Raw genomic sequence first — 15,013 nt, 5'->3', positions numbered from 1 at the left:
ATGAGCTTGATTAAGAGTAACAATAGGTCAGGGCATCTCTTTATACCTTGAAACAAAATTTTTAACCACTCAGATACGTCTTCGTTATCTGGCACCAGGACGAGCAGATGGAAAAGTGACAACTGGAGGTGCATATCTAGACGTTGCCCTTTTGCCATTTTCGGGTATGGAAATTTAGCGCGGACATCAGTTGGCCACAAAAAGAGCTTCCGAGGCACCCGGGTTGAATATCGATTGGCTTACATTTTTGCAGCTGCAAAGCCAAAGGACTTGTGACCAACAAACGACTTGCAGAAACATCCGGCTGTACTTCAATACCAAGACCGGGGACAGAAAAGCAAAATGAGTTATATGGCCTTCGTGAAGTATGTCCACTACTGCCTGGACTTGCAGATATCGATTGCAGATACTTTAGCAAACAGAGCTACAAGCTACATTGCAACAGTCTAGTGGATTAAACAAATTGAGACAGCGTCTAAAGCGGATGTGAGAACAAAGAACCCCCATCAGATCGTCACACTTTGAGCTATACCTTGAGTCTAATTATTAGATCTCAACATTAGCCCTTTGAATAAGGCATTCAGCTTATCCGTGGAGACATAAAAAGAATTACTCAAATCACACAGAAAATGGGAACTAAGATGACGGAAAAGATACTTCTTTCACTAACGGCACCTCCAGATGTGTCTTCTCTTAGTAGATAGTAAGCAATCTTGGTAGTATCTAAACCTTGCTCTATACTACGGTATGATAAGTTTGACGATTGATATCTTTCTTGAGGTGAGGACCGGCTGTATAAGCAGCGGCCACTTTGCCGTAAACGTGGCCGATGATTGAACAGATTTTCATTACTTCGCCCTTTGCCTTGAAGGAACGCATAGAATGTAGTAGAGGAGAGACATTTGTGGTGGGAAATGATAGAAAAAGCAAAGAGACATTGCATCTGCAGATGTACCTGGGTGTTGATTGTATCAGATGCAGTGCATACGTACTCTCGTTTCCAAAAGAAATATCGCTAGCTCTATGCAGCTGCATGTAAGATGTGACATTCCAGCTTGGCCCCAAAATTTCATTTTCGCTCTTGATATTGTGCAGTAATTGTATGGTGTTTCCGCTCCGCGAGCTTTTATTAAGACCGTAGAATATTCCACATCCACTCTGCATTGTCGTGCAAAAGATATGCTGTCTATACTTGTAAGAAGTTCTTGCTGAATTTATGGTCATATAAAGGCCTAGTCCTAGCTAATTTCGTCTCCAATCTTACTAGATTTGCTTCATCCCCGTTGCGGTGCTCATCGCCGTCTACCGTTGCTATTTTCAGCGACTTTCCCAAATTCCGGGACCTAAGCTCGTCGCTCTCCAACCGGTATGCTCAAAAATTCACCCGGAACCGAATTGCCGACTTTCTGATCAGGCATACTTAGCTATGGGTAATCTGGAAACTGTGGACGGGGCGTATGTCTCAGAGTACCGAAGAGCTTCACAAGAAGCATGGTAAGTCCAATTTACACCAGTAATATTTTAGTACTAATCTTTGAAGGTTCCATTGTACGGTTAGGACCTAGCGAAATATCCTTTGCAACAATCAGTGCCTTCAACACGATTTACGGACCTCTTTCTGATAGGAACACAACCAAGTCAGGCTCACTCCAAGGCTTGTTCATATCTCTAGTGACGGAAATTACCCAACCAATGATATCACAATTCAATAAGCAAAATCATAAAGAGGCTAGGACAGACCTTCGTCCTATCTTCGACGAAATGGTCAGAGGTCCTCAGGAGAGCGTTCACAATGAAATCTTCAACAAGCACCCTATCCATTTACCTAGCTTGACCGGCGAGGAAGTGTCATTCAATCTCAGTTTCTACTTAGATGCATTACTTTGGGACCTCGCCGGAGGCGTTGTACTTGGGCATGAGCTACCAGAAAGGGCCAAAGGTATCCATGTCTCCGGGTCTAGTTCGTAAAAAGGAATCAAGACTAATGTGAGAACAGTTCAACTTGACAAAATGAAAGTAATAATGCCACTCGGGTCAATTGTCATTGAATGTTGCTCTTATATTCTGGGAAGATCTTTGTTTCAAAAGATTGTACGTGCTATTGCCGGTGTCGCTGAATGGTCAGGTATGAAAGGAATAACCCTTCTACAAGCCTCGCACTTTATCGATGCCACAAAGGATAATGCCTGGGAACCAGAGAGCGCCCTTTCCAACTTCAAGGACCGTCTTACTTCTGGAACGATAACCGAGTTGCGTTTGACACCTTCCGAGGTAAAAGCAAACATTGTCATGTTAGCGTAAGTGCCCCTTCATGAGCACTTTTACATCAGCTACATGAAGTACAAATGGTCCGGAGGCACTAATCTAGTCATAGTGGCGCGGGATACGAAACATCAAAAACTACAGTCAATAACGCCTTTTATTTCCTACTTCGAGATTCCGCTGCCTTCAGAGCAGTCCGGGAAGAGCTCAAATCCAACTTCCAAACACGAGGCGAAATTTCGGATCACAAGCTTATCTCGCTTCCATACCTGAACGCATGCATCAATGAAAGCTTAAGAATGATGCCGCCTGTCAATGGTAAAGTAATGCAGCGAGTCTCTTGTGGTACGACAATCGATGGTGTCTATGTGCCAAAAGGCGTAGGTCATAACCTAGGAATGATATCCTATTCGACTAAGCACTAACTCTATCTAGGTTGCGGTCTCCGCTGATAATTTTTCAATGCACCGATCGCCCCTCTACTGGGAGAATCCCGAGTCATTTCGACCAGAGAGGTGGATTAACAAACAATCAACCGACAACTTCCGTGCTTTCCGTGCCTTCTCCTCTGGACCGCGGGCATGTCCCGGCCGTCTGATGGCCCTTCAAACTGCTCGTCTCACCCTAGCCAAAATTATCTGGCTCTACGATCTGGAGATGATAAACGATCCGATAGAGTGGGAACAAACTGTCAAGTCCGGATTTGTATGGACACTACCGGATTTATACGTTCGTGTCACTAGCTCCGGTTTAATATAAGCAATGGTCGTGTTAGATGTAGTTGCGGGCAACCTCTTCAGAACTGGAGAGGCGGGATTTGGGTTTTGATCGAACATGTAGCTGACATTGTTTGATTAACATGACGTATAGGTATGAGAATGGTGCTATCTGCTTTAGTTGAACTGTGCATACAACACCATAGTTGACCCTACTGTACGAAGTATGTTCGGGAATATTCCCAATCAGGACTATAGGTTTGCCGAAATGGTTTGGTAAACGATCCAATAATGTAGGTGGTGACACCGATTTCCGAAAGTACTGTAATGAGAATCGCTGCTAAGAGACTGAGATTAAGAAGAGAGGGAAGTGACAAGAATTTGGGGAGCAAGGAAATCCGACAAGCGGGACATTTTGGTGATTGAATAGCCGTAGCCAGACGTAATAGACGTCCACAGCTAGAGCAAAGTCGATTAGACAGCATTCCGTGGGCACTGCGACAGAGTAAGGTATATTGCTCGGGTGGCTGAGCGGGGGAGTGCGGGCCACATCTGCATAAGACGGAGAACCCGTGAGAGTGGGAGCGCTGATTTCCTCGCGTAAGGATTGAATTTCGCGGAGGATCTCGTCGTAGCCGCTCGGAGCGCATGCTTCGGAGTGGCATTGCGATGTCGAGGATCTATCTGTCAGGTTCTGTAGCTCGTCTCGGACCTCGGCGAGGGCAGCACCAAACTCTGCTTTAGCCTTGTGTAATTCTTCCTTGTGTAGCTCGTCTCGTAGTCTAATTTCTTTCCTGAGTTTGGCAATCTCTTGGACCAAATTGCTGACATCGGGGTCGTCGCTCTCGATCGCGGAGTCGTCCGAAGTTGCCACGTCAGGCTGGGCTTCGGGTTCGATTCTCTTCTTTTGCGAGGGTCGCGTCGTCCTCTGCTCGTTGTCGATCTCCTGTTCTCGGGCGTAGATTTTCGGTGGTCTGGTGGTGCGCTTCGGTCTCGACAGTCGCGGTGGAGAGCCTTCGCGTTCGCCGCGGTCGGGCGGTTCAGGGGTTCGCATCGCGGCCCGTCCCGTCATCACTCACAGTGCAAGAAAACTCCAATACCGCTGTATAGTCCGCTTATACCTACCCAATACGCTTACAGTCTAGGAGTGGTCACCGTCATATATGGGTACAGTATTTCCCTGAAAACTGTCCGAAACTCTCGCGCAGGTTACCTGAATTGAGTATAGTACGTCCCGAAACTGGTGCGACCACTTCCACTCTTCCACTGATTCTCTAGCCCTAATGCCAAGATGCACTAGTCTATATTTGGAGTTTTCGGGAGTATCCCCGTCAGCTGAACGTGTATTATTTCTAACCGAGATCAAATTGTACATTAAAGGACCAATTGGGGCATAAGGAAGCCATGCATGAGAATACTGCAGAATCGTGACTTGTTTGACGCATGCAGTACTGTAACTAGTTGATGGGGGTTCATGCATATCTGGGCCAATAGCATAATGTGGGGTGAATGCCTTACATGTTACACAGCAACGAGCGCCGAACGTACGAAGTATGATTAACGCACGTTCCTTGTCTAAGAAAAGGCGACGCTTTAGATCAAGTTGATACCGTGTCATTGAACGATTGTTATCTGAAATCAAGAGATAGTGATAGGTTTCCACGGGGGGCCTAAAGGCGACTAAAAGAAAGGTTGAAATGCCCGTAGCCCTAGAGAATACGTTGTCGTGCTATTGAACACGTTCGCACTATCGTTATGCTTACCTCCGTCTGATTACGAGGTGATACGATATTTTACACTATATATGCCTATAGGAAGCCCGAATCCTAAACACTGACCTTATTGATCTTCTCTTGTCGAATGAGACTGTAGCATTAGCGAGTAGCCTAGATATAGTAGATGCAATATAGGCTAGCACATTAAGTATTTGAGTTAGCGATTATAATTTCATGGTCAGGCGTCAATTGCCTTCGGATCGCTCGGCTAAATTCACTGAGACCTGACTAGACTTGCCTTGTGATGAAGCCTAGTTTAGACTGCTTGCTGCTGTAATGGATCTCGTGGCCCTTGCTGCGTCCTATTAACGAGCATTCCCGTCTATGGAGGAACGTCAAGAATGAATTATGGGACTGCATCCTAGGCTGAATTTGAATGCAGCTGACCCTATGTAGATTGGATTAATCATGCGGGTTTGAATCTGCAGAAATCCTAATACGTTAGTAATTGATATGCTGGTATTTTCTAGCAAAGGTGCCTTAATAAATAAGAAATTGATCGCTCTCCTGAGCTCATATCCTGCGGTGTAACTCATTCACTATTCATTCTTCTAGCAACACAATATATCGCACTAGGATGGCGTCTCTATATTCCGCGTTTGTTCTTTTCCTAATGGGCCTTGGGTCAGTCCAGGGTCTTCTCATTCCTCATTGTACCGGTAATAGCTTAGCCTGTGTTGCCAATATCTTAATTGGAATCAACCCACCATTCATCAGCCGCCTGGCCGACTGCTCTAGCTACCAAAAGGTGGTAGTGACACCTAGTCCAACGTGAGTAGGCACATTATTATCCAGCTCCTATAGCAAAACATCTCTCTGAAAAGCCTAGAACCGTGTCCACTACTGTGGCAACTACTACGATAACCGTGACCACCACCCTAGGAGCTGTCATGCGCAGGGCTGAAGTCAATGCACTCCAGGCGACCTCGACCCCGACGAGCGTGCCCACTTACCTAGGCCCTCAATGCACCCAACCGGGCATCTATGGCTCTGCATGTGCCTGTCTGGGCATCCCACGCACTACCTCTACTGCACCAACCCCAACCGTTACTACCTCCGTCACAGCTACAACCACCACCACCGTGACCGTAACCCCTGTCCCTACTAGCTGCGTCGGCCAGACTTGCGGTAGCTACACGTTCAGTCCTTGCCCTGAGGGCACGTGCGCCTGCGGCCTTGACCCGGACAATAACTCCTTCTGCTTCGTGGGCGGCGCATGTATCCTGGCTTGTACGACGAATTCGGATTGTGCTGCTGGATCCAAGTGTCTGGTCGGTAGCTGTTGTGGTACCCCTATCTGCCAAGTCGAATCCTCAAGCACCTGCTCTAATGTGGCCCTTCAACTGCAGGGTGCCGCGGCAGTGGCAGCAGATGCGACCAGCTGCACTAGTGTCTCGTGCCCGAATCAGGATGAGCTTGATTAGGGGCAGCTTATCCATCGGGAAGATCTGTTTTCTCTTCGGGACCTGGAGAGGAAATATGCATAGGTGATTGTTTTTCTGAATGAGACCGTTTTTGAGTCTCTCCGAACTGTTAAATAGTGAAGTTATAATTGGCTTTATCGTTATGTTGCACAATCGATTTTGTTTCGAGTGGAAACTTTACAATCCTTTCAGATATGTCTGAATTTGATTGATTGAACGGAATGCCGTATATAATAACGCCATCAGAATCGGTGAAGCCTTTTCCTCCACCCTTAGAGGATTATGTTGAATTTGGCGAGGCTACCTTCGACGAAGACAGCCTGTTGAAAATAGAAGACATTATCTCCGTGTACGTCGGTTTGGTAACCATTGAAGAGCAAAATTACGTGATCCGGCTATATCATTACATAACGTAAGAGTACTTTAGATGAAGATTTTGCCCTAGGGCCTATGCCCAACTTACATCTATGTGTATTTCATACTTCTCCTCTGACAAATTTCATAGTGAGGTTACTATCTCACCCAGCAATAAAAGACATTCTGAGCGATTTTGGCTTTATAGGTACTCGGCCAAGAACGGGTCTACCATACACGAAATGCGTGCTAAGTAGTGAGGGAATGATCCAAAAATTCGCTATAGAGCTATGCTGTCATCTTTGTACCACGAATACTATAGATGGATTAAGCTTGGAAGGATCTTAAGAGAACTTACAGCGATGAGATCTTAGAGCTAGAAACCAGATCTTCGAGGGGTATCGAGGTGATTACTCTATGTAAGAAACAACATCTTGGCAACTAGGGTTAAGGAAAGAAGGAAAGAGTACAAGTGGTGACACTGGTTTCGGGAAGTACTGTAGTGGAGGGTGATAAACACTTATCTTCTACAATGCCACCGGAATTTGGGTTTAAGCTCCGTAAACTTGTATCTTCAAGCCTGAGTGTCGAAAGTGACCTCTAGCGCTCTCTTTCTTCGCACCAACCGTGTCAATACACCATGCGAGGAATACATCAAAGCCTTGATCGGGATCCATCTCATAGTAACTCCAGGTACGTTTGATGAAGCTTTTCAGCTCCGCAAAAAACTCCTCGATTGGATTCAAGTCTGGTGAGTAAGGCGGCAGATAGATCAATTTCACCCCGGCATCCGCGCACATCTGCGAAATCCGTTCCGAATGATGGAACGATGCATTATCCATGACCACAACAGATTTAGGTTCGGGCCATCGTCCACAGTGCTGAAGAAGCTGAGATAAAAAGTCTTCGAAAACAGCGCCATCGGTTGCACCGCGGAATACACGCGAGAGGATGATCCCATCCTGGGTATAAGCAGGTAGTATCTGATATCGCTGGTCACGATGAAACTGTGATACTTGCAAGGGGGCCACTCCAAGTGGTGACCAGCCTGTACGCCTGAATCCTGCCCTCTTGTCACAACCAGATTCATCAACATAAACTAGATGATATGACTGAAAATCTGATAAATTATGGAGATAAAGCTCCCGCAAATCGGCATTTCGCTCTCTAGCATGCTGTCGGGCTGTCTTTTTAGACCAACCGTTAGCGACAAGGGCTCTTCTGATGCTAGAGGTTGTGATCATAGTGCGAAACTCATCCCAGAGGAAGACAGCCATCTCATCAAGGTATAGGCCCGGTTTTTCCGACAGGTGGTCGCAGAGCGCATCGATCATTAGCGGTGATACGGTTGGTTTTCGGCCAATGCGAGTTGGGAGTGCGTGGACGCTGCCGAACTGCCGCAGGTTTTTGCGCACATTTACGATCGTAACCTTGCTGCACTCAGCTTCTTCAGCCATTTGAGTAGTGGTTAGTGACTGGCTCTCTATCATATCACGGATGAGATGTAGCTTTGAGGGAGGCAGTCTCGGTGCCATAATACAAGCCTAAAGTTCGATGACCCTCAGGAGTCATGCAAAGAGGAAGAAGGTTGTTGCTAGGGAGAGAAGAGGGGGTAGTGTGGTATTTTGTGTATTGCAGTTTCGTGTAAATTACACAGAGCAAGGTCCCACCCGCGTCATGTAAAATACAGCTTCTATTCTAGGAACCAGGGGATCGACGGATATACCATATCTAGATTAGCGCGTTCTAACTTAGGGTTCGGGAATCAAAGTCAAAGAGTGTGGAGGTAAATCTGATTTCGAATATTACTGTACATACTGAAGGAGGCATTATGATAATTTCTATCCGGTGAAGCATTGTTAGTTTCCTTAGGGCGTAAGTGGATGACGAAGTCGGATTTCGCTACCTTTCCAGTGTCGCAGATGACATCCGAAGCCGTAGTGGGGATATTCATTGTCAGGCTGTGACGGGGCCGTGGCAAAGTTCAACACTAGCGGCTACGAAAGCAGCGCCGCGGACGTGAAAGCAGAGTCGCGGACGTGAAAGCAGAGTCGCGGACGTGAAAGCAGGGTCGCGGACGTGAAAGCAGGGTCGCGGACACGAAAGCAGAGTTGCGGACGCCAAGCATTTTATTTTCGCCGTCGGGCGTTCCACCCACCCCCTTTTCGCTCCGCAAAACTAAGATAGACACTAGCTATTACTAACAGGGTTGCGGAGAACTGAGTATGCACCCGGGCCACATCTTCTAGTGCTAATAGGTAACATACGCTTTTTTTGATCATCGCTGGCCGCCAAGAGAGAAATCGAGTAGAGAAGATAATGAAGGGGTATAGATACGCCTGGTTTGCGCCAAAGTAAAGAAGAAAGTTTCTGCTTTTTCGCCCAAATGACTTCATTTGCCGTCACTCATTTTCCGACTACACCGGAGGCAATATACGGGGTAGTTCTCGGTCTTACGGCTTCCTCATTCCTGTTGTACCGTCTTACTTTATACATATGCTCATTTTTATCAACCTCACCTTTCTTATCTTCTCGAGTTCGACCGTTTCTATTACGTCATATGATTTATGCCAGGTCTTATTGGCGATTCCTCGAATTTGGAGGTACATCAAGGATGCATCTAATCTTAACAGTTGTTTATTATACCGGCACTGGCATCTGTAATGTTGTGCGGGTTCATTCTATCCAAGATGCTGGTAATCGGGCAGCGAAGCTCTCACTCATTAACTTATTCCTAATGTTTTTGGGTGGTGGTTACGAATTCACAGCTCGTCTCCTTAGAGTATCCCTCTATTCTTACGGATTTTTATATCGATCATTTGCGTTAGTAGCTTTCTTCGAGGCTCTGGCTTATGTTATAATCGTTGCTCGATCGAGGCTGATCTCTTAGGGAAACGAGATACAATTCTACGGTCTGCTAGTAAGCTTTGTCGCCTTTCCCAAACTGTGTTTGAATACTGAAATCTGGTAAAGGCCGCCTGTTTGTTCTTAGCTTTGATAATCTTGCCCCTAGCCAAGAAAAGGGTCTACGAGGTATTTCTTCTTACCCATATTACGTGCGCGGTAACGATGATATATGTAATATGGCAGCACACTCAGTTAACTGAAGGGAGCTTGTGGGTATTCCCACTGGTGTATATATGTACGCTAGCTATCACGGGGGTGTTGTAGCTGATTCGCATTATATATCGCAATGTGGTGGTGGGAAGAAGCCATGTCTAAATGAATTTACAACCCTATGTGGGTGATGTCGCTCGAATGACACTATCGTTGCCTAGACTATAGGTAGTGCGCGCCGGTTAACGCATCAACCTAGGTGTTCCTTCCGTAGGACTTTTTTTTTTTTTCAGTCACACCTATTTACTATCACCTAGTGGGAGAGCGATATCAATGGCCGGGCGGTTTCAATCTTAATCCTACTTCGTCCCCGTTCCGGTTTCACGAAGAGACTCTTTGATCGTATTAAGCCAAACAGAGACTTCGGAGGTTAGATTGATGGCCTATTTGGCCCGTCGTCTATTAACTAGAGGTTAAATAGTAAAGTCGGCGACTATAGACATATCTTTATAGTTACTACCGGTATCGGCATCGCAGCTTAGTTGCCATATATTAAGGAGCTTCTCGATAGCCATGAAAAGGCTTAAATATGCATATAAAGGATCTCACTCGTCTGGTAGTTAGATAGGGTTGGTGATTATGAGAGTGCGCGAGACTTACTATAGGTCCTCGTTAGGCAAGATAATGGATACGTTAGTACACACTTCTATATTAAAGATGCTATTTACTTACGCTAGGCAGATGCTTCACGTATCAATTCATGACCCACTACGTGCTCAGTCGGAGAACGATATTTAACATATCGGTGAGAATGGGCTTATCGATATATATAGCGGACACGTTAATTGGGAACAGTAGCTTGATATAGAGATAAAAGGCCAAATAGGGAAAATGCTTGTAATAGGTAAGTCTTATACTCACAATCTACTACGAAATATCTCACTCATCTCAAAATCAGTTTGTGCGCAGGCCCAAACTCGGCATGATATTAGGAACTTGGTTAGGTCACGCGTAGATAAGAACGTCGAGTTATTCGAACCTGAGTTTCAGCCTTAGGGTCAAACTAGAAGCTTACGCGCCTTCCTTAAGCCGTGAGAGAGAACGAAGCGAATTTCAGGTGTCTAAGACCAGGTCAGTAGAAAATACAGGCATTGTAAAATCACAAGAATGATTTGATAGGACCATGTTATAGATCTAGAAAACAGCATTAAAGATGTCTGCCAAGAGTACCTAGCTTAGCTGGTGGTCAACTCTCCGGGACAGGCCGTTAGTAATAACACAGACAATTTGCATCATATACTGCTCCCTAGTGCGATGTCAGAGAAGAGTCGGATTCAGACACGCAAGATAGTATAGTTTTACAGCCTAGCTTACATATTAGTGTACGTGCTGTAGATAGCGCAGAGTATCTTCGTTGCTTTGCACTAGCATCTTGTGCTACTATAGGGACTCACTAGAGAGTAGGGACTTACTGGAGAGTAGGGACTTACTGGAGAGTAGGGACTTACTGGAGAGTAGGGACTTACTGGAGAGTAGGGACTCACTAGAGAGTAGGGACTCACTGGAGAGTAGGGACTTACTGGAGAGTAGGGACTTACTGGAGAGTAGGGACTTACTGGAGAGTAGGGACTCACTAGAGAGTAGGGACTCACTGGAGAGTAGGGACTTACTGGAGAGTAGGGACTCACTAGAGAGTAGGGACTCACTGGAGAGTAGGGACTTACTGGAGAGTAGGGACTTACTGGAGAGTAGGGACTTACTGGAGAGTAGGGACTTACTGGAGAGTAGGGACTTACTGGAGAGTAGGGACTCACTAGAGAGTAGGGACTTACTGGAGAGTAGGGACTTACTGGAGAGTAGGGACTTACTGGAGAGTAGGGACTCACTAGAGAGTAGGGACTCACTGGAGAGTAGGGACTTACTGGAGAGTAGGGACTCACTAGAGAGTAGGGACTCACTGGAGAGTAGGGACTTACTGGAGAGTAGGGACTTACTGGAGAGTAGGGACTTACTGGAGAGTAGGGACTCACTAGAGAGTAGGGACTCACTGGAGAGTAGGGACTTACTGGAGATTAGGGACTCACTGGAGAGTAGGGACTTACTGGAGAGTAGGGACTTACTAGAGAGTAGGGACTTACTGGAGAGTAGGGACTTACTGGAGAGTAGGGACTTACTGGAGAGTAGGGACTTACTGGAGAGTAGGGACTTACTAGAGAGTAGGGACTTACTAGAGAGTAGGGACTCACTAGAGAGTAGGGACTTACTGGAGAGTAAGCCCTACTCTATAGAAGCTCGTTGATCATGTATCTGGTTATTGTGAAAGAGAGCTTTTGATAAACTGGAAATTATTTCATGATAAAGATGATGGGAATAGCTTTATTTATAATAAGAAAACGATCAAAGACCAGGCATCTTTAGGCACTAATCTGACACAAAATATTCAATTTGACCTCTACACCTTGGTAAGCTAGACACGCAGCGCGGATGTTAGCACTGCCGATGATGTGGCTCGGGAGGGGACCGACGTCGAGACAGTCGCCGTAGTGACGCCATAAGCCAAACTATAAGAAGACACGGTTGATAAAACGGAGTCTTTTAATGGTTAATAAATCCAAATTCATTATCAGCTTTTATATGACCACCTACTGAGTTGAATTGACGCTGCCTTGGTCTCGCCGGATTTATCGGGACACGAGCATCTAAGGTAATTCGAGGGTCTCGACTTCCCTCTATAGATCATGCCAACTATGTCCTCACTTGCACCTGACTGCTTAAAGCAATCTGTACAGGCAGCTCCTCCACTTTATAAAAGTAAATGGGTTGTCCATTTAACACAAAATGACTGGGAAGAATGATGATCTAGAACCTACCTATTCTAGAATAGAAGCTTGCTATCATCATTTCGAAGATAATCACTCTGCTTTAGAGAAGATGTATAAACAACGCCCCTATCATTATAGACCTGGCACGAATGTGTTAAAGCTCTAGAATCAGAATTAAAATCGTACTAACAATTGTCGGGACCTGCCTATGCCGATAATAGAATAAAGAGCGAGAAAGAAAGATGGTTTAAACGTATAGGGACGATTTGGCTAGGAATGATGAGTATTCCTATACGTGGGAGACTGGGTTCTTATATTATATTTTTCCCTCCTGTTTTCTGATTTGTAAATAAGGGGGTAGGACCTATACGCGAGGCATTTGGTGCGACACGGTTTTAGTGTCGTAGAATATTTTAAGTTATCACGGCCTTACTTTCCTTCCTTTTTTTTTATGCCCTTCTTCCTTTTTCTAATCCATCTTTTCTCTAAGCAAAACAAGATTTGAAAAATAGATATAAGCGAAAACCTTCTTGGTCACCGAACGAACAGCCTCGCCATTCAAAGATTATAGAGTTATCAGGGATGCGTAATTATCAAGTTATAGCATCTTTAATTTGAAGCTAACCATCTTATAGGAACACGAGAGATCGCCGAGAAAAATGTGGAAAAACTCCTTAAAATGTTTGAAATTAAAGGTTGCGGTAATCTAGAACCTGAGCACAGAGTTTGCGCGACCATCTAACGGGGAGTTTTAGGAAGAGCACTTACAAAGTCAAACCTTACTCGAGAAGCACTCCTCGACCCGATAAATCAGCCACATCTTCTGTTAGAAAGAGAGGATCTCATAACTTGTGTATACGGGAAACATCGTTTAAAAGCTAGCGAGAAATTCGGAGAGATTACATGGCTAGTTGATCTCTATTTAGATGGTAGGGCATATCAACAAATGTCTGCTGTCTTTAAAGACTTATAATGCTTTTAGATATCTCGACTGATACACTCGCCTAATTACGCGAGGAATCGATAGAAAGTATAAGCTTCACTATCGGCGAAATATATCGAACCCTTAGGTCATACCAAATCTCACAAAATGTTGCCCTAGAGTAGAAATGGTGGGCTAGACTTGGTTCCGAAGATTGGCGGAAATAGATACGACGCTTGTAACGTGATGCTAATCGGCTCGACATTCTTGATAAGTTATTACCCTACGTTAGGCTATAGAAACCTTTGAGATCTTCCCAAATCACCAGGATGCTAGGACTCAAATGTCTAGACGTATGTTTGATAAACGTATGTTTTGTTCATAGCTAACTTCCTAGATCTTGTATCATTATTTATGCGAAATATAGGAAATATAGGCAAACCTTTTTGGTTCTTAGTACGGGTCGCTGGTTAACTCGGATTCCGTGTACTATATTAAAGGGTTAATACCTTATATCTCTCTGGCAGACCGAAAACGCGTCACCGACCTCATGGATTCAAAAATAATTTTTCCTCTTGTTAGAGTTACTAAAGACAGGGAGGCACTCAAGAGTCGACTTCTCTAAACGTCTAGGAGAATAATATCTCTTAATACACTTATCTAAGATACACTGTTCATTGAACGTCTAGCAAGAGCGCTCTATAGTCTCTGCCCTCCAAAATTTAAAGGAAGCTTTAAAAAAGTCATGCTTAGTTAATGGAATATAATCGGAACTAGAGGATTACTTGAAGTTCAGACCATAGAGAACGAATTTATAACTATTCAGCAGAGTGAAACCTCGTTCTCTGTATCTATGATATAGCTTTGGCTTTTTGCTTACAGACATTTTGTCCACTAAGGAAGCCGCGTAAGAAAGATTGGAAAAGGGTTTGAATGGTCTACTAAGGATGTAAGCTTGAATAAGCTTGCTATATTGGCTTCGCGATTGGGCTTTAAATCCGATTAAATTAGCCTACTTCGAAATCAAAATTTAGGGCAACATATGGTATAAGGCCTTTTCAAATCTCTTTGTAGGGAGGGATTCTATAAATACGAAGAGCATAGAGTGTAATTAATGTCTAAAAGACTTGGTAGCTGTTTGCGGAATCTTCCTAAGTATGTAGAGGAGGAAGGTACTACAGCCTAATTCACGACAAATGACCTAGAACTCGAAGCGAGCCACCGATTTAACAGCCCCACGCGAGATGAGTATGATCGGTAGCGCAGAAATATTTTTGCTAACCAAATGTTTGGTCCTGATCAGCCACAATCGGAATATGTAACGTCGCTTGGTGTGATAAAAGATATTATCGGCTGCTTTTTTAGAAAAACTTTATTCAACCAACTCTAGGATAAACGGCAAGCTGCCCCACCCCAAAGTCCCCTTAGGCTTGCCGAAGCCGCCCCCGAATCTATCGAGGTAGATATAGATTTTAAAGAGGAGCTTCCTACAGTCGAACGTACGAATTCCTCGCTTTCGGAAGAAGTCCACTAACCGCCCACAAACTCCGTACTAGATACGACAGAAGAAGACTTTAACCCCGAGCTAGTAGAAATGCATGACCACCTAAGTGGAACTCCTGATCGTGATATTGCACTATTGGCGGCCGGATTTAAGGAAATGCCCTAACCAATAGAAATA

At 44.9% G+C, this 15,013-nt stretch overlaps 3 protein-coding genes across 3 annotated transcripts; 2 read left to right on the top strand and 1 right to left on the bottom strand.

The window, feature by feature from the left end:
* Positions 1–1,426: 1,426 nt before the first annotated feature.
* Positions 1,427–3,021, top strand: N7529_007198 (cytochrome P450 monooxygenase; the record flags this gene model as incomplete). The annotated part of the gene is made up of 5 exons (XM_057242725.1): positions 1,427–1,455; positions 1,515–1,960; positions 2,153–2,297; positions 2,375–2,642; positions 2,698–3,021. 5 exons carry the CDS (start codon positions 1,427–1,429, stop codon positions 3,019–3,021), a joined length of 1,212 nt encoding a protein of 403 aa, XP_057098084.1.
* A 297-nt stretch (positions 3,022–3,318) lies between these two features.
* Positions 3,319–4,050, bottom strand: N7529_007197 (uncharacterized protein; the record flags this gene model as incomplete). The annotated part of the gene is made up of 1 exon (XM_057242724.1): positions 3,319–4,050. One exon carries the CDS (start codon positions 4,048–4,050, stop codon positions 3,319–3,321), a length of 732 nt encoding a protein of 243 aa, XP_057098083.1.
* Positions 4,051–5,366: 1,316 nt separating this feature from the next.
* Positions 5,367–6,177, top strand: N7529_007196 (uncharacterized protein; the record flags this gene model as incomplete). The annotated part of the gene is made up of 2 exons (XM_057242723.1): positions 5,367–5,524; positions 5,583–6,177. The coding sequence occupies 2 exons, from the start codon at positions 5,367–5,369 to the stop codon at positions 6,175–6,177; spliced, it is 753 nt and encodes a 250-aa protein (XP_057098082.1).
* Between the last annotated feature and the right edge of the window lie 8,836 nt (positions 6,178–15,013).

Source organism: Penicillium soppii, assembly GCF_028829465.1.
Source record: "Penicillium soppii strain IBT 18220 chromosome Unknown utg000005l, whole genome shotgun sequence".
NCBI classification, from domain to species: domain Eukaryota; kingdom Fungi; phylum Ascomycota; class Eurotiomycetes; order Eurotiales; family Aspergillaceae; genus Penicillium; species Penicillium soppii.
Note: the sequence above shows the minus strand (reverse complement) of the source record. Positions and strands in the feature narration are given on the sequence as shown.